The sequence below is a fragment of the Ruditapes philippinarum genome, unplaced genomic scaffold, assembly GCF_026571515.1.
Source record: "Ruditapes philippinarum isolate M1 unplaced genomic scaffold, ASM2657151v2 ctg3555_1_1_1_1, whole genome shotgun sequence".
Lineage (NCBI taxonomy): Eukaryota > Metazoa > Mollusca > Bivalvia > Venerida > Veneridae > Ruditapes > Ruditapes philippinarum.
In genome coordinates, this window is record NW_026855376.1 from 44526 (window position 1) to 63904 (window position 19379).

Sequence of the window (19379 nt, forward strand, 5' to 3'; positions counted from 1 at the left end):
TTCTAATGCAGACACGAGCTGAGCAAATAAGTCAGCAAATGCACTCTCATGTGTAAAGAGTACAACTCGGCTCACAAATCTTTCATCATCAAGCTGCACTCTTTTCTTTTCCCAGCTCTTCCATGATACTATGTTTTCACCATCTGCCTTTAGTTTGTCAGCAAATTTCTCATTCAGTAATTAAGTTCCACATTGATCACACTTTCTGTGTATACATTCACTTCTATGGTAAAATCCAGTAGTGTAACACATTGTGAGGTCAGTCAAAGATTTCGAAGTTATGACTTCTTGATTAATAGTCTTACTCAAAGTCTTTGTCATGAGACGAATGTTTTCACAGTATGTACAAAGCAGACTATTCTTTTCGAAGCATTGGTGTGGCGCACATGTGTTGGTCTTAAGACATCAAATTTTCGTTGCCCTACTTTTACATAAGGATGTTTTATCTTGAATGTTTGAAAGGCTTCGGCTTGAGTCATTTCCATGATATGCTTTTGGATTGGTTGTTTCTTCCCAGTATCATCTGTTATCAAAATAACATCCCTTTTATTCGGCATCACGACTTGCTTCCTCCAGGTAAAAGTTATGGACAATTTCTTTGTTTTCATCACTGATTTTGTCACTTCTACTCTTCCTTTGAACATTTTCCCGATGAATTGACTTTGCTAGCCTCTTCCTTGAAATTTTTAACATATCTGAAACTGATGACACTTTGCGGGCTGTCAGTAACAATTTCATAGCAACAATGCTTGTTGAAGTTCTATGTTTATTTTGTGAAAGATCATCTTTTAGTGATTCCGTCAATGCAAATTGAGCACTTAGTTTTTTTCTGGACATATTTGAGTTCATAATTGTCTGCACTGTTTCACTTTCACATAAAGCCTTACGAGATCTTGGGGTTGTACTTGAGACAAGCTTCTCAATAATGCACACTTTCTTTGCGGGAGTTGAGGGAATCAAATTATTAACTCTCATAAAAGCCCTCTGTGCACTACTCCTATGTTTATATCCACTGTTAAGTGTCTTTGAAAACTCATTATTTGGTGTTTGTGGTGATTGTACCGGTACTTGTGGAGTTCTCAACTTCATTCTTAAGCGATATTTTGCTACCCTCTCCCTGTTAGCTTGTTTTTTCATTTGCTCATGTTTGCGATGGTTTTGTACATCTTTACAATGTTTTTCCTTTTGCCTTCTTTTTTGTTGGAAATTTGGTGTAACTGGGATACTTTCTCTCTGTTCTTTATTCTTTTGACGATGTGTTTGTACACGATTAGCAGTTCCTTGTCTGATTTTGTTAATGACATGCTTATATTTTCTGGAATGTAGAGCAGCATTTTCCTTCAACATAATTATCTCCTGTTTTTTCCTGGCAGCATCTTTAGATTTAGCCTCTTTATGTTTTTCCTACAAAATAAAGGTGCTAGGGGGCGTGAGGGATGTTGCACTCATTCATTATCCTTCATGTACAGACTCAATCAAACCGAGTCTGCAATTCTTATGTTATTTTGTTGTGATTAATGCTTCCGAGGGATCACTTTGTTTCCAGAATTTTGTACTTCACAACAGCAGGTGTCAAGTGCCGTGTGGCAGCCGTAAAAAGTTGCCCCGTACTTCACTTCAGTGTTGTTATATTTTCTGGTCCTTCGGGATCATTGATGCCAACACTATAAAGTGTTGAGAATTGAGTACCGCTCAAGCCGGTGCTAGGGGCGTGAGGGATGTTGCATTCATTCATTATCCTTCATGTACAGACTCAATCAAACCGAGTCTGCAATTCTTATGTTATTTTGTTGTGATTAATGCTTCCGAGGGATCACTTTGTTTCCAGAATTTTGATATCATAAAAACATTTTTATATTGCTCATTCTTCTGAATTATGCAACTACAACAAAATATATACCTTTAATTATTATAGTCTTAAAGTTTTAAATTTAAAGATTATATGCTGATAATTTATTTAAGAATATAATGGTATTCTTTAATTTATAAAAGACATCAATTATTTTTTTATGTTTACATAAAAAAGATATTCTGAACATTACCTCATTTAGTCTAAGTTTCTGTCTTTGTCTTCGTTTTTTCTCCTTTTCTTTTTCTCTCTTAGCAAGTGAATCCATTTTCACACAAGTTTTGATTGTGTAAATCATAAGATTTGTAATTTCACATTTTAAAACAATCAGTTGTACAAGTTCATGCTGATTACCTGATTTACATACTGTGACATTTGGCTCCTCCCCCTGTTTATGATATTTATGACCCTTGATTGTTACATAAGCTCGTAAACTTGTTTCAGTTGTTTTTACAAGAGATGGCCGAGGTCACACTTTGTGTACATATTGTCCAATTAACATGACAATAAGGATCCACTTGATTGACTTTATTGCAGAGGGTAGATAATCTTCTTTATTAATATAGGTTCTCAAAGACCTATGTTTTTACAAATGATTGGTTTGGGTCATAAAAGGGTCATAAAAGGCAACCAACCATAAAATGATTTCCTCCTTTCTATCACTATCTTGTTCATGAAATATACATTTTAATTTTGATATTTCTTTTTTTAATTGTTTCAATTAATATAAATAATTTATAATGTAACATGTAATATTTAAACATGCAACTCAAATTGAAATATTAGAGCAGAAAAAATAGAAACACTACTTCTGGCTATTTTTTTGTAACATCCGTCCCCTTATTTCAAAGAACATAAAAACAAAGTTACTCTTAATGCTAGCATTAAATTTTTGTCTTCAATTGATTTGGTATTTTTTATTTTTTATAAACTATGGAAATATTATAAGAATTTGTTTCTAGAAACTCTCTTCAGATTGAAAAAAAATGAATAGTTTTTATAATTTCAGATTTTAAATGCATAAAATATTATTTTGGAAAAAAATACACCTTCTGAAATGCACACTTAGTGTCCTTTTTCTATTTTGTTTTAATTGATGAAGTTTAATTACATATTTTACTTTCAAATAACATTAAATATTAATTTTACTGAGCAATATATATAGGGGGACGGATATTACAGGGACGGATGTTACAGATAACTTTTAAAGAAGTACATTTTTTTAAAATTAAAACACATTTGTACTTATTTTGTTCTAGTTTTACAATGAGCATGTCAACAAGCACCAGCAATCATGTTTTTCTTCCAATTTATTTTCAAATTGAACATTAAATAAGAGGGGGACGGACGTTACACTTTTTTCATCACAAAATTTATTTTTTACACAATTTTTTTTTTAAAGAGGCAAATAATTATTTTAAAACACTTTTTTTGACTTATACGAGGGATGATCAAAAATTAACCGGACTTTGTAAATGATTCTTAACCTGTTAAATGAATTTACATAAAAATACATGGAACATAAATCGGAATCTATCCCCTAAATGATACAAAAAATACCAACAAGAAATATAAACAAATAAAAAAGTTATGCTGTTATTGGCATGTATATGTAAAGCAATGCGGCGCACGGTATAACTTTAAAATTGACGTTAACGACGTCACAAGCGTATTTTCCTTAACGGAGCAGTATTTTACTCATTCACGGAGTAGGCCAATAAATGGTACAGTCATGTTGTTGATGCGGCGGATCCACTGCCTATATATATCTGTACAAGTGGGTATCATATTGTATTGTAAAAGAATAGATGATGATAAAATGACGCAATGTAATGACATAAATTTCCGTTCTTTCCTCTTGTAACTTTATTGTTGGAAAAACTGCACATGCAATAAACAGAGGATATTGAATGAGTGTAAGTTCAATACTGAATTTATTGCACGGGTTGAATAAAATTATATTATGCGAGCCTCTGGCGAGCATAATATTATTTTATTCAACGAGTGCAATAAATTCAGTAATGAACTTACACGAATTTAATATTCTATTTATCACATACCCAAAATAAATAAATACCGTTTAAAGTGAAATGAGTCATTTTTCATTGACGCGCCTATAATATAACGCTAACATTAAGCGCGTCTTTACACTATGTTTGTATAACGCTAATGACGTCACGTCAAAATATATGCACGGGCGTGCAATACCATTTTTACGGAGTCGCAAAATCGGCACGGGTGTGTGATAAACTATATTATGTATTACAAATAATGTAAAATAATGTTGCTGAATGATAATGCATCATACATAAGAAAAAATAAAAGAATAATACAACTATGAACAAAATTGTCATTATTTTAAAATGAATAAAAAGCATAGCCGATTTTGAACAGTGACTGTCTAATTGTTGACACAATTTCTCCAAAAAACTACTGCGTAAAATAAGAAAATAATTGATACAATTGTAAACCAAATATACAATATATGTAATTAATGCATTAACTATTAACATTTTAAAATCCTTAGAGTTGACTGCACCGTCCCGCAGCTACTGTCGAACATCGTTGACAATGTCCGCAGTCAATCGACTGTCATTTTTCAACGTCTTGGCGATTGACGTCACCAACGTCCTTGAAAATTTCTTTTTTCTGTCTCTCCCTTACTTGTTTTCTATTTCTTTATTACCCATTCTTAATCTTTTATGCTAATCAAAAAATATGCTGTGGCTTTCTGGAACTTTTCCCTTGGTAGCCATAATATTTTTCTACGTTTTAAACAGTTTCTCGTCTTACTTTTGACAAATTTTTCTTATTAATCGATTTTCGAGACATTCCGACGACATAGTTTTAACGGGAGTATTTCATTAACATGTGACGTTTGAATTGTGATTGCGAATATAAATATGATTTAAATGAAGTCATTTTTACTGACAACGTCAAAGATATGGTTCATGACGTTTTGGCGTATTTTGAAATCTAAATGTGCCATATTGTAAAACGCCTGATGTCAAGGCGAATTTTACGCACTGCGCCGGGTGTGCGTTACCATGGTTTTTGAATTCGCTGTTACGGACAAGTTAATTGCGTTATCAGATTAGATAAAGCATCAGTTTACAAGTATTGTTTTCCGATTATGTGTGATATATAACAATAAGTGATAGGTTGAAAATTCTTCAATTGACAGTCACAGTCCGGTTTATTTTTGATCATCCCTCGTACATTCATTTTTTGATATTATAAAAGAAAAATATGTATATTTTTCTTTTTTGTTCTTGAATTTATTGTTTTTATTAATTTCTGTCTTTCAAAATATCAGGTGCATTACAAATGAACAATTTTACTAAAATAATATTTTTCATTTTAATTTGACCAACATGGACCAAGTATCATACACCATAGCGAAGAGCATAAAATTCTCTGTATAACTGCAAAAGAATACATGTGATAAACCTATTTATAAAAAAAAAGAGTGTTTGTTCAAAAAATACATAAAAACTGATGCTAACGCATTACAGGTAAAATTGGGCACTTTTTAGGTATTAAAATGCCTGTAACTTATTTATGGATAATGCTACAGCAAAAAGCTTTGAACTACATTTGATAAGTGTGAATACCTTTGAGAAGAGATAAAAAAAATTGCAAATGCAATATTTTAAAAAAATGGGCATTACATGATATTTTGAAAAATTGGCCCATTTACTGTGCAGCAGGTTCTAGTAAATAAGGTTTTCTTATTCATAATTTTATGTAAATGTAGATAAAAAAACTTCTGAAAGACGAGATTATGCTCGAATAGCAAATGAGTTTCTGGCACCAAATTTATTGGCATGCATAAGTCGACATCAAAATGTCATAGATATATGTAAATCATACTTTTGCGTTATGAGAAAGAGATTGATCTACTGAAAGATCTAACTTGAAATGGAGAAATATTTCAAATCTGTGAGGAAGAACGAAGAAGCAAGTTGATAAAAATCTATGTTTTGGCATAATTGCACTCCTCCATTTATATGATATTTTTTTGTAGTCCTGATTCCATGAATGTTTCTATCCAAAATGGAATTTTCATTTCTAGATTAAAAGAAGTTCTCGAAAGAATTGTTTGTCCCTAGGGTAAAATTTAACATAATTAACCTAAACTGTTGAGAATTGAATACCGTTTTAGCCATTGCTTGAAGGTGTGCAAAATATTATTTTATTCTCACGGACATACCTAACATTAAGCGGCTCCTTAATCCAAAACTGTTTATTTTGTATCTATTACTTTTCAGGAATCTTCGCTTTCATGAACTTAGAAAAAGCAAGTTTAAATTCTGTGAGGCAACTACAAAAAGATCCTTGTCTTTCGGAACCAGTGTTTGGTAAAAATTGAATACAGTTGCTGGGCCCTCAGAATCAGTGCTGTAGAAGACTTATTACTGCTTAAGCCAGTACGAAGGGTAAGCAATGTTGTACCTTTCCTTATCTTTCATGAACAGACAAAATACAGCCGAGTCAAATATTCTTTAGTATATTCCCACTTTTATATTTCTATTGTTTCAAATAAATATATTACAATATGCATATAGGTATATGTATTTGAAAGAGAAGTAAAATCAAATTGTTGCGTTCATTATTTGTATGAGTATAAAAATATATTTGCTTTAAACGGCTATTTGAAATAGACACAATTTTCAAAATCAGCTTAAAGACAATTTCCTGCACACAAATTATCAATTACAGTGATATTCGAGATGATTCATGCTCCCATTATGAAGAAATAAAATATTTCCGAAATGTATCATTATTACGCAGTCAATAGTAAGAAGGATTATATTAAATATTCGAATATCATCTAAGATTTCCTATAAAATATGTCAATACCATGTAAACCTATCAACAAAATATCATCCTAGAAGAGGCAATCTTAATGACTTTATAACGTATATGGTACATACATGCATCATAAACATATTTTATCAAAAATTGACCTAGGAATCTTTAAAGATATACTTTGTTTATCCTTGGGATAAATATTTTAGTCACGGAAAATTATTGAAATCTATGAAATTCTTGCTGAATATGACTGTCTTATCTGAATAAAATAATAAATTAACTATGTATGGGAAGCTGCGTTCCCTTTTACAGGACAAGTAAAGTGTGTCCTTTCTGAAAAAAAATCTTTAAAATTATACTTATACTTATTGTGACTTATTCTGACCACCCATAAGATTTTTGTTTATCTTATATTAACAAAGAGACTGTGTAGAATTTTTTAATATTTTCTAATATCAAATATGAGCATAGTATATATTTAAATGGGTGAATGGAATTTACTTATGAAACATTCGTCTTCTAAGAAGGACATAATTATGAACATTTTATAAAAATATTAAAATCAAATTCGTTTCAAACTATAAAGTCATGAAAGTAATAAAATAGAATTATAGAGTTTAACCTGTTAAAATAGAAAGTAATTTGCCTTTGTCACAAAATGTAAAGCCGAGCCAGCCTGCATATCCATGCAGTCTGCCAACGATCGTTCTATACTGATGCCAGATCACTCTTTGTATTTAGGATTAAATTCCTTATACTTTGAAAGAACTGAGCCGAATTCCAAGCGTGGCAAATCATTTACACTATTTCAGAAGGATTTATTATTTCAAGACCGAATTCAAATCCAAATGAGACGTCTGGTGTACTTTACTTTGTTTCTCTTAAATTGGATTTTGTTACATCATTGATAAACATAACATTTCATTTTAACAGACTTGCGTAACAATATATACACAACCAAATATAATCATCGACCAGACAAATTACCACCTTTGCTCTATAATAAACACCATAAATCTTGTGTAATTGGACTCTTTTCCTAGTTTGATTATAGTGCAGATGTGATTATTTGCCAAGACTTATCTCTGTGTCCGGAAAGATACCTGAGGATTTCCTCTACCAGTTCAGACAGTTGATTGTAAATGTGTAAAACTTTGTTTTCCTTGAAAGCGATAATAGCCACAGGTCCTTTCTCACAATTTATAGTGTACGTGGATTTACAATGTCATACAAAATATTGATGTTAGCACACTACATAATATACTTAAACACACTTTAAAATGTTCGAATGTTACGTGAGGTACATAATCATTCGACATGTATGATGTGCATTATCCTGTTTCGTGTCCTGCTCGGCTCCTTCCTTGTGGTTATGTATTGCTGGGAATGGGTTAAAGGATGCGTTCGTTTAATGCAGCCCTTCTTGCACATTTTATGCTTGTATTTCACCACTGTTTTAAAGAAAAAACACATGTGTTGATGCTTGGCACACTATACAATATGTTCAACTTAATTTTTAAGTGTTCGAATGTTACGAGATGTACATATTCATTCAACATGACATTAATTGGTACTAGAAAATCAATTAAATTGAATTGTAGTACCAGGAAACTATTTACATCTTCAAGTACGTATATAAGTAATTGACAAGCATACGTCTGAAGTGCTACAACAATGTAAATTTCCCTTTACAATTAAGAGATGTGAAACATGTTGTACATTTCCAGCTAATTAAGCAAATGTTAAACGCAATGTTTGTTAAAACAGAAATCTATCAACAACAATTGAAAACAATAACAATTTGGTAAATTGTGAAGTTCGTGAAAGGTGCGAAAACTTCTCTGCACTCTAGTATAAAATCAATTGCCAAAACTGGAAGTATCGGACGCAATGATCCTGAAAGGCCAGACAAAATAATATAATATTACCGTTACAGTGTTTGTAACCCTGTGTGTTTTGTTTCATAACATAATAAAGCTGTCTAGACAAAAATGCAATATGACGAAATAAATAGTTGAGTATGATATATCAGTTTACCTTCTGTGATTTATTTATATTGGGAAACATGCAGAGCTCAATTAATATGAATACTAATTAATGTATGTCTATGCTACAGCCTGTAACATCTAATGATGGCGTAAAACAGGCATGTATATTGACTTTGTAAAAATAAAAAAAATAATTTCTCAATACCGTTTAGCTTAAAATGTCTATAAAATACTGTTATTGCATAGAAAGTATATTTATTTTAATGTACTTTTGAACGAGAGGAATATTACATAATTTTGGAACAATATCATAATTTGCAAATATTGCAATCAAATGGCGCTCCTGTTTCTAGTAAACAAGACAAAATCCGCTACACCGGATACATGTTTGCATGATATAGCAGGAAATGTGTAAAAAAGTTACTTTTTATAGAATAAAGGTTGCGAAAAAAAACAGAATCGTTTTATGTTTTCCTTGAATTACATTTGCGCTGTAACTTTTTGCGCCTTGGTCTCTTGCACATTTAATAAGATAAGCATGATTACTTTCTTTATAACGTCACATTACATAATATTATATTTAACATGAAAGGAACAAACAGGCTGAGGATTATTGTAAATTATGAAATAAACATCGGTACGAAAATGATTATGAAACATTATTGTAAACACAACTTTATAATGTGTTTAAGTGGCTAAATATGACGGACTTAGGACAATATGAATACGTAGTAAACTATGGTTTTTAACCGTGTTCAGAGATTTGTTTGTTTTCAAATATGTTCTGAGTTAAATGAATGAATACCATACCCTTATTTCTGAGAGGAAAATGAAAAAAAAACAATTTTTAAGGTGAAATATATTGAAACATTGTTTCTGTTAGCAGTTTCTAAGCAAAATTGTCATTGAGAAGCCCTACTATATTTCATTTCAGCAAAATACTACGATAGATAGGAATTTTAAAATATATTGATGTGAAAAGATTTTAAGGAATTTGAGTAGTTTCTTGTTCATCTAAAAAAAACATAACACTGTATGTCAATTGAAATCTTTGCTTTTTTTGTTTGGTTTCACGGCCCACTAACAAAATTAAGGTGATATGGTGTCAAATTAGGAAAAACGAATGTTACGGGTGTAACAAACAAGCAACACCAGGGGTCAAAATCACCTCACCTGCTGGAGCTAGAGATGCATACACTTTAATAATTCGAACCCATCGCCTCTTATAATCACGTACAGATAAATGATGGATGTCAGTTTGGTTTTTTAACCAATTTAGGCAACCCCCCAGCCACTACCTATTCAGGCATGATAGCTGCAATATATATCTGACTATTTCTAAAATAGCAATCTGTCTATCTCAAAGGTTAGCCTAGTGTCTATATTTCGTGTCCTTCATGAAGGATTTTTACGCTATTATAATAGACAAGACAAGCGTACCATATCATTAATAAAGTTGTGTAACAATAATTACAAAACTAAATACTAGCCTCAGTCAGACAAACTGCCAATTTTTCTAGATAATAGATACTATTATCCATGTGAAAATGGAAACGTTTCCCAGTTTGATCATAGAACAGATGGTAATTTGCTTAGACATACGTCTTTATCTGGAGATGAGAGTTGAGATGAGAGTTGTACTAAGGGTTTCTTTGGTCTTAAAATGTAATTGCTGCATTTGTCTACTACATTGGTATTAAACATGATAGTTGTTGTGTGTTTACAATTGATACAAAATTAAATACCCATTATTGGATAAACATTAACATTAGCTTATGATAAGCCCATTATTGTATTGCTGGCATTTATTAATCATAAATTCTCATGAGATCTTTTTGTGATCAGTTGAATTGGTTGATGACTGTTAGAACACATTTGCGGATGGTTAAAAATTATAAATTTTAGCATTTCATGTTAAATATTGAATACTTCTTTTGTCGGCGTTAGGGGCATGGACAATAACTTGCACTTTCCATTACCGATCATGAATAGGCACAATCCAACCGGACCTGCAACATTTTAAATTTTGTTGTTTTGGACTTTCTTTAAATTTGGGGATTCTGATTCTCTCTATTTTACGATTTATTAGGGATATTTGGTGCTTTGAAATGACTCATTATTGGGTTTACACTTTTATTTCATACCACATGTGCATAGAGACAGAAACAAATGCTTCATATAAGTTTTCTATAACGATATCTATACAATCTGACATATGGGCGTGCATCTTATACAAAAGAAGGTCGTTGATTGTTTCTAAAATATTTATTTAAAGCAAGAATATCATTAGTTTATATCTATCTACTGTTTTTTTAAAGAACATTAAAAACATATGTTTATAAATAAACTAAGCTTTTTTCTAGCAATTTTGAACTAATGTGGTTTTAAAAATGCCTTACAAATATTTGATGCTAAGCACACTATACAATGTGCTTCACCATACGATTAAGTGTTCCGATGTTGCGTGATGTACATATTCATTCAAAATGATATACTTTGATAATAGAATATCAAGATGATTTAATTTTAGAATGAGTAGAATATCTTTAGTAATCATCTGACGTGCGGGTGAAATAAATGACAAAAATGTCATTTGTGATACAGTATTGTAAATTATCCTAACAATCAATAAACGCTACTCTAAAATTTATTGTACATTTCATCGAACGTAAGCTAATGCAAAGAAAAACAATATTTAGTAAAACGAAGATGCATGCTTAAAAAGCAATGGAAACAGGAGGAATGTTTTAAACATTGCATATTCGGTATTATAAGATATGTTCCTGGCAAATATTGAAAGGTGCGACATAATTGAAACGCGAAAACCGGAAGAATGGAAAACTATGATCTCAAAGGACAAGACAATATTGCATTACGGTAAAAATTAGTGTAAATCGAGATGTACAATATAAGTAAGCTTTTTGTGTGCTGTTACACTATCATTTTCAAGCTGTCTAGACGAAGATTCTTTATATAGAAAACATATAATAAGCTTGAGTTTCATTATCAGATAACCTTTTTGTGATTCATTTATATTTGGAAATGTGTACAGTTCCATTATTATATTAAATACCTACTCATCTGTTACACGATGATATAGTTTGATACAGCAAGTGATGATATAATTAGAAACGTTTTTATGAATAGTTACATTTTTACCAATAATAGGAAAATGTGAATTAAGCCATGGCATGACAACAAACAATTCTGCAATACAGGAAATCAAACGGAACGGGTTGATCAATCAGCACATTCTGTAATATCTCACAATTAATTATTGTACAAGACATGCAAATAAAGAAACGCCTTTAATGACAGGCCACGCTTTATACGTTTATGCTACATGTATCAATTTGCGGAAGTTTTATCAGCGGAACCTTAGTTGTACTTTTAGTAAAATGGTTTATTGATTCATTTTGTTTGTAAAATACCTTATCACAATTTGATTTATTAATTATAAATTCACTACTTCTCCTGATGAAATAATATAAAAAGGTTTGTAAGATCGAACTATTAAATCTGGGTCATGATCTGCACATATTGGCATAAACTGGCGTGCTTGTATCTGTGCATCATTGATTTATATATATAACGAGACAATATTTTGCTTCATCATATACATATTTGCGTGATAAAGCAGGAAATGTTTATAAATGGAACCGTATTTAGAATATAATTTGCAAACTGATACTAAGTATATTACAGAAAGCAATTATCTTTGCTATGTTTTCTTTATTTATATATATACTATGCCATTTAGAGTCTGGTCTGGCACATTAAATCTTAAATAAGCATGAATTAATAACTAACTTTATAACGATATAACTTTATGTAATTTTTCACATAAAACATACATGAAGATTGTGAGTTTTTACGAATTAAGTGACAACATGCAACTAAATGAGCAAAAGAATGTCAATTCATTATTTTAAAGGATATCAAATGGTACTAATTTGAAATTCGAGATAAAACAGTTAAATAGGAATATTTAGAATTGTTTTACTAAGGCAAAGAAAGAAGATTTAAACTAGCGTAGATTTCTATTTAACTTTGTATGATAAAATAAAATCATGACTAAGGCTAAATGATGAAACCTATTTTGGGTCACTATCTTGCTTTTTGATTTATCTGCGACACAAAATATTAAGTCTCTCATTGGATAGAATATTGTTAAAACGCCTGTGCAATAGTTTTATTTTATATATAACATAACTGTACAACTAAAAAATAGATAATTAGTCGCTAAGGTTTAAATCTTTATACGTATATTATGAATTCGTGGTTAACTATAATGATTAAGTGCATTTCTGTTTTTCAATATGTTCTGAGTAAGGTTATGAATAGAATATTTTTATTTTGACAATCAAATGACTAAAATACAAATTAATTATTGTTAAACTGATTCATAGTTTGTATTTATTTATTTATTTATTTATTCATTTATAAAATTAAGTATTAATTTATTGGGTTTTTTTCCAGTTTCATATATTATACAATTATTTACTAGCGGGCCATTGAATATGATGTGATAATCGGGCAGATGACATATTGACCGAGGCGATTATATTATGATCTGATATTCATCGGCAGATAACTTATTGTCTCGTTGAAGCGCGGGAAATAGACGCACGTGTTAGGCGTGCAAAGACTACGCAAACGCTGCGCATACAAAAGTAATTCAAGTTTATACTCATCATTGCAGTGTAGCCTTTTAGTATAATGGTAAAGTAATGATATTTTAATCGAGAAATATGCCATTAAGAGCAAAACGCAACAATTATGTATTTAATTAACACGGGTAATTAACAGTGTACAGTGTATGGTCATTGAATGTAAGTCTCAATGTATTTTTAGACAGGTAACAAATTAATTCAGCCAGTGAATATAATACTTCACACTGTGAATATGATTTTATAAAAAAGCTCTGTTGACTATTGTTTGGACCAATGAGATTGCAGCTTTATTTAGATCATATTATAAATCCTTTTAATTTTTTAAGAAAGTTTGTAAGCATAAAGGAATGGATGGGCATTTATAGTTAAGAATATAATTACACAATAAAATTGTTTAACAATAAATACAAAACTAACCATTAGCAAGACAAATTGCCACTTTTGCTATATAATTGATACTTCAAACCTTGGGAAATTGGAATCGTTTCCAAGTTAAATCATCGAACAGCTGATAATTTTTCTCAGATGTCTTTATAAGGAGATTGAAATAGGTTCTGTAACAAATATAAATAAGCCTTTCATGACAGCAGTCCTGTAATGGACAGAAATGTACGAAAAAGCATGCAGTCATTTTATTTGTGGTTTATGGGACAATAAGTTTTTAACGAAATTTATCTATGTCAAAAATATGATCTGTTGTAAAAAACAAATAAACCTTGAATGATGTAATCTATCTGGCTGTCAAAATTTTTACTTGTGTAAAAATATTTCTTGTTACTGTATTGTAATACTTCAATTGGATAGTCCAGTCTGCATTAATCATTAAAACGTAGACGATTGATATCTTTATCATACATTTGCTCACACATTTACTTATATTTAATTGAACATTTGGTTATTTTGCAGCTGTATCAATATAAGTTTGCAAATAGCAATACGTTATCAGTAAGATATAGACAATCGCTGTCTAGACAAATCCAAAATTGCAAAAAAGGAATAAGTTTTACTTAACTGTATGTGTAGAGTGTACGTCATTAATTCATAAACGAATCGTAAGAATACAGTTCATAATCTTAGATAAAATGTCTGTGCTATATATGTGACTCCTTTTGGCTTAGAGTATTTTTATGTCTTTCTTACCACATGTACGTATTGATAGAAACACATGTTTCATGAAAGGAAAATGATTACAAAATGGTTTCTCGTCTGAGTGCGACATGTCTGTGCAATGATTTCTATCAAGAGATACTTCAATTTTTTGCTTACATGAAATTCATTATTTTATCCTTCACATATCATTTCTAAAAGTCAATTATAAATTAGCTTGATATTACAAAAGGCATTGTACATAAACTTCAAAAAGAAATATTCTGACCAATCTAGAATGATAAATAAAGACGAAATGAAAATGGTAAAATACTTTGTTAAAATGTAGATAATCAAGCTTGTATTCTTTTTTCTTCGGTTGTTTATTTTGTTTGAGAGTTTCAAATATAAAAAAATGTCTGAATATGTACATACTTAAGAAAGTTGTAAAGTTCTTCTTTTTTAACAGAGGCAAGTAATAATGAACGCTCAAAACTGTAATAAAAACAACTTGAAAACCAACAATCTTTTATGTAAGAGTATCTAAATATCAAGAATATTTTCAGGTTTAGGATATAAAAACTTAAATCGAATAAAAAAAAATTTTTTTAAATGAATGCTCCGCATCTCTCCAAATCATTTTTCTTATGGAAGTGATGATAATAACGTCGTTTATCTATGAAATCAGATATATTTGGAATTAACGTGTTCAATAAGAAATACATAAAAAATCAAAGTGCTGCAGCACTGAATGCGACGGACATGCAACCGGAGAAACATTAAGGCTTTTTTTTAGAAAAAAAACAAAACAAAAACAAAACTCAAAATATATAACACAGAAAATTTGTTCAATACAAGTTCGAGATTTGAAGAGCAATATATTTTGTGTCCCAAACTGATATAATTCAGATTTTCTACTTTCAAGCACTTAAATACAGAATGAAATTTATGCCTAAAAACTCTGGTCAAACTTGTAAATCAGTGTCCTTATCGATTTATTCCAAGAAATGATATGTAAATAGAAAAAAATACTCAGTCTGTCAACGAAATATTTCTAAAATAAAACCATGCAAATAAATTTCAAGCATAATACATTATACATTTGAGAATGCTATTTAGAATTGCTTCGTGTTATATCATAGTGGGCATATAGACAATAAAATATAAGTCATTTGTATTTTTATTTCTCTTAGATATGTCTCATTAAAACAAATTTTGGTTAAAATCATCAGCAAATAATAGTGTATTTTTTAGATTTTTTTTATTTACAAGGTAAAGATGTAGAGGCCAGAGCACATCGTTTTTATTTTAATTTAAATGCCACTTAAGCACTACAGTGTTTAGTTGTCCTTTTCAATTTCACACTAAATTCCATTTTCAACTTGTTTGCTTCTTACAATTGTATAGAATTTCTAAAAGTATTGCATGAAATCCGCTGGTTTATTACATGTATAACGTGTACATCCTGATCGCCTGTCCAAAAATCAGCACAGTGAAGCAGAATCTATTTTTAGAATAGCGAAGGTTAACTCATATCGTGACCTAGAAAAATATGTAAACAAACCACAAGAATCGGAAGTAGAACTGATATTATAACTTCCTTACCATGAAAGACTACATGGTGGTAAAGTGTTAAAAAACTCTCTTCTTACATGCATTTTCAAAAATAGATATTTATACTAACCATTGTACTGTATCTAATTTATTAATAACTGCTGAATATTCAGCTAAACCCGCGGTATGAGTCACGAAAATAGTTCCTCTTTTATTAATGCGCTAGTTATCCTAGAGTCACGAAAAACTTTTGATTTGTTGATAATAATGTTTTGTATAATGTAGAAATATTTATTTCCTACTAATAATGTCTTGGAACTCAGAGCTTACATCTTATTGTAGTATAATTTGTTGTCCTACTTTTTCGACAGCGGTAAATCGTTTCGGCAGTAATTTGCATATTGCGCAATAATACTACGGGACTACAACGTTTTTATCAATAATATACGTTCATATTTTAACTTGGATAACTTAATTTGAAATTGAAAAGGCTAAATATGGAAGATTTTAAGATATCCCGACAAAGTATGGGAGTTTTGAAGGATCAAATTCATGTACTATTTCTTGGGCTGTTAATCGGTTTAGGACACTGACGAAATCCCATGTGTAGATGACTTAGCTCTGAACGCGCCTGAGGGCGCGTCCGTCGCAAAAAGATATTTTAGGAAATTATATTTATCTTGTATTAGCTTGTGCAATATATTTCACTTCAGATTAACACAAAATTGACTATTATATTTATAAAAAGAATAAAATCTTTTCGAAAAGGGAAAGTTTAAATATGTCGTCATTAAACTCTTTTAAGAACAGAAATTTTCCTTTTAACATTACAATGAGTTACATCAACTATCAAACAATAATAATCTAACGTGGCATTGTATAAGCATATTTGCTTTACATTGAACACATATCTAAATACAGTAATTTACTTGTTTTGTTTCTATGTTATAACTTTTCATACAAAAGTGTAGAAAATGCCGTGGTTTCTTTGCTTGGACAAGGGTTAACATAGGTTCAGGTCGGTAGGTGAAAGTTGATAGTTTTCCGTCATTTTCCTACAAGGGCTTTTCAACAAATCTAAAAATAAATTGAAATAAATTTTTTTCTGTTTTATTTTCCAACAAATTACACATATGCGGGGGGCGTCCGTGGCCGAGTGTTTAAGGTCGTTGACTTCAAGCCACTTGCCCCTCACCGCTGTGGGTTCGAATCCCGACAGGGACTTTGGATTCTTTCATGTGAGGAAGCTATCCAGCTAGCTTACGGAACGTCGGTGGTTCTACTCAGGTGCCCGTTCGTGCCTGAAATAATGCACGGAAGGGCACCTGAGGTCTTCCTCCACGAGTAAAGCTGGAACGTCGCGATATGACCTATACTGTGTGGATGTGACGTAAAACCCAAAACAAACAAACAAAAAACACATATGCGGAATACATTTTCTCTAACTCAGTCCCATATAGAAATATTCCTTATACAAATATATTTACATATCTTAATTATTCACCAATTGTACATTATGTTTAAAGTTAATTCATTCATGCATTGAATTATTACCAAATATATGTTTTGATTTTTGTACTTAATGAACATTATCAATACGCAACTGTTAATGTTCTTATTTGCCATACGTTTTGCAACTGGTGAAGTTATTGTTTTGTAAAAGTTTCAATTTGAACTATTGTATGCAGGAAATGTATACATGGAGAAAGTTTCAGGAATAATTTACAGAATAACGTTATTTGTGTCAATTTGTGAACAGGAGACAAAAAATCACCATTCGGGTGTCTCTTTGAAATACTTTTCTATTTCCTTGTCATTGGTTGTTCCTCTCTAAAATGTCTTCTATGAAAACTATAATGTCCAAAGAGTTGAGTTTTTTTTATCAGATTAACCCACTGTTTCAAAGATTCAAAACATATCTTTTCAGATAAACCACAGTTCTAGCTATTTTGAATATATTAGTTTCTACAATGCCATTCCAAATTTTGATGATAGGCACACTATTAAATGTGCTTAACCATACTTTTAAGCTTTCGAATGTTACGTGATGTACATTTTCATTCAACATGAGATGATATAAATTGGTACTAGAACGTCAAGTTAATTGAATTGTGGAATGAGTAGATTATCTACAGTAATAAAATGACCTACATTTTTCAAGTGCGTGTCAAAGTAATTGACAAAAATAAGTCGACTGCGCGAAGCGTTGTAATTTCCACTAGAATAGATGAAATCCGATTTGAAACCTATTCACATGTTCATTTCGTTAGGCAATGTAAAAACAATAGTTTGTGAAAGGTAGATATATGAGATGCATTCGGTCTGATTGTGTCTGTCAATGATAACTAATGATTGTGCCAACATGTCGTTGATTTATTCAATCTTAAACACAGGAATATTTAAAGCAATGTTTCTGAACGGAGCTTCAATGAGGTTGTAAAGGGAAAAGAAAAAATCTAAAAAATCAACTGGGTCAGTTACAACAGAAATCTATGAATATGATAACGCCAGACCATACTCAGAATGAAAGTGAAAATCGATATTAAGAATGATTACCAGCCCGATTTTAAATCAAACCCTTTCAAACGTTTTAAGGTCATTTTGATTATTAAGTATGATTGATCTGAAGATACACAGTTAGAAAAAGATTTTAAATTTTGAGCGGAAGCTATTGATATATTGATAAGGTCCACATCAAACGGTATAAAAACAATTAAGAAAATATTGCTATGCTCGTGAAATAACATTGAAAACACATTTTGACAGAACTTTGTTACTTCATTTAAAATATGAATTTGATATGGACTTTGGAGTCTCAAAATTGAAACGAGGCTAGATTGAGTATAATATGCATTTGATAAAGCTATGATAGACTCTTAAAATAAAAAGTAGGCTATATTGGGTGTGATGAGGATTTGATATGAACCTTTCGGACTCTTGAAATTACAACGAAGCTATATGGAATGAGATATGGCCAACTTGGTAAAATCTAATCATGCTTTCTATTGGTCTATTGGAACATCACGTGTTGCAAATGCTGAAAGTTTGTTGCTTATATTGTATATGGTGTGAAAAAAAATATATATCAGGTTATATAATACAAAATAGAATGTATTCAAACATTGATAACAGAAACATGCTAAACGAAAAGATGTCACAGACATTTTTTGCAAATTGTCTGCCCTTATATTGGAAAGTTTTGCTTATTTCAAGGGTTTTTTATTTATAACATTCAAGGTTTGAATTGTCCTTTTTTAATTTCATGTAGCTGACTGCAGATCAAAAAAATGTGTAGTGTGCTGTTTGTTATTTGTTGTTTTTTTTCTCTTACTTAAAGCTTGCCAATATTCCATTCTGCAATATTATGTCTTGGCTTACGGTTTTAAAGAGAATATATTATTAAATAATTTTGTA

General features: G+C 30.7%; 1 protein-coding gene across 1 annotated transcript; it reads right to left on the reverse strand.

Annotated features, from left to right (window-relative positions):
• Positions 1 to 546: 546 nt before the first annotated feature.
• On the reverse strand, positions 547 to 2117 carry LOC132743107 (glutamic acid-rich protein-like). The gene is made up of 2 exons (XM_060731619.1): positions 2043 to 2117; positions 547 to 1404 (listed from the first exon to the last, which is right to left on the reverse strand). The coding sequence occupies exons 1-2, from the start codon at positions 2115 to 2117 to the stop codon at positions 547 to 549; spliced, it is 933 nt and encodes a 310-aa protein (XP_060587602.1).
• Positions 2118 to 19379: the final 17262 nt, after the last annotated feature.

Bases quoted from the DNA above. Each gene is read 5' to 3' on its own strand.
- LOC132743107 (XM_060731619.1), bottom strand. From the start codon at position 2,117: ATGGATTCACTTGCTAAGAGAGAAAAAGAAAAGGAGAAAAAACGAAGA. The intron at 1,405-2,042 runs GTAATGTTCAGA...TTTATTTTGTAG, and splicing joins AGAAACTTAGACTAAATGAG to GAAAAACATAAAGAGGCTAA.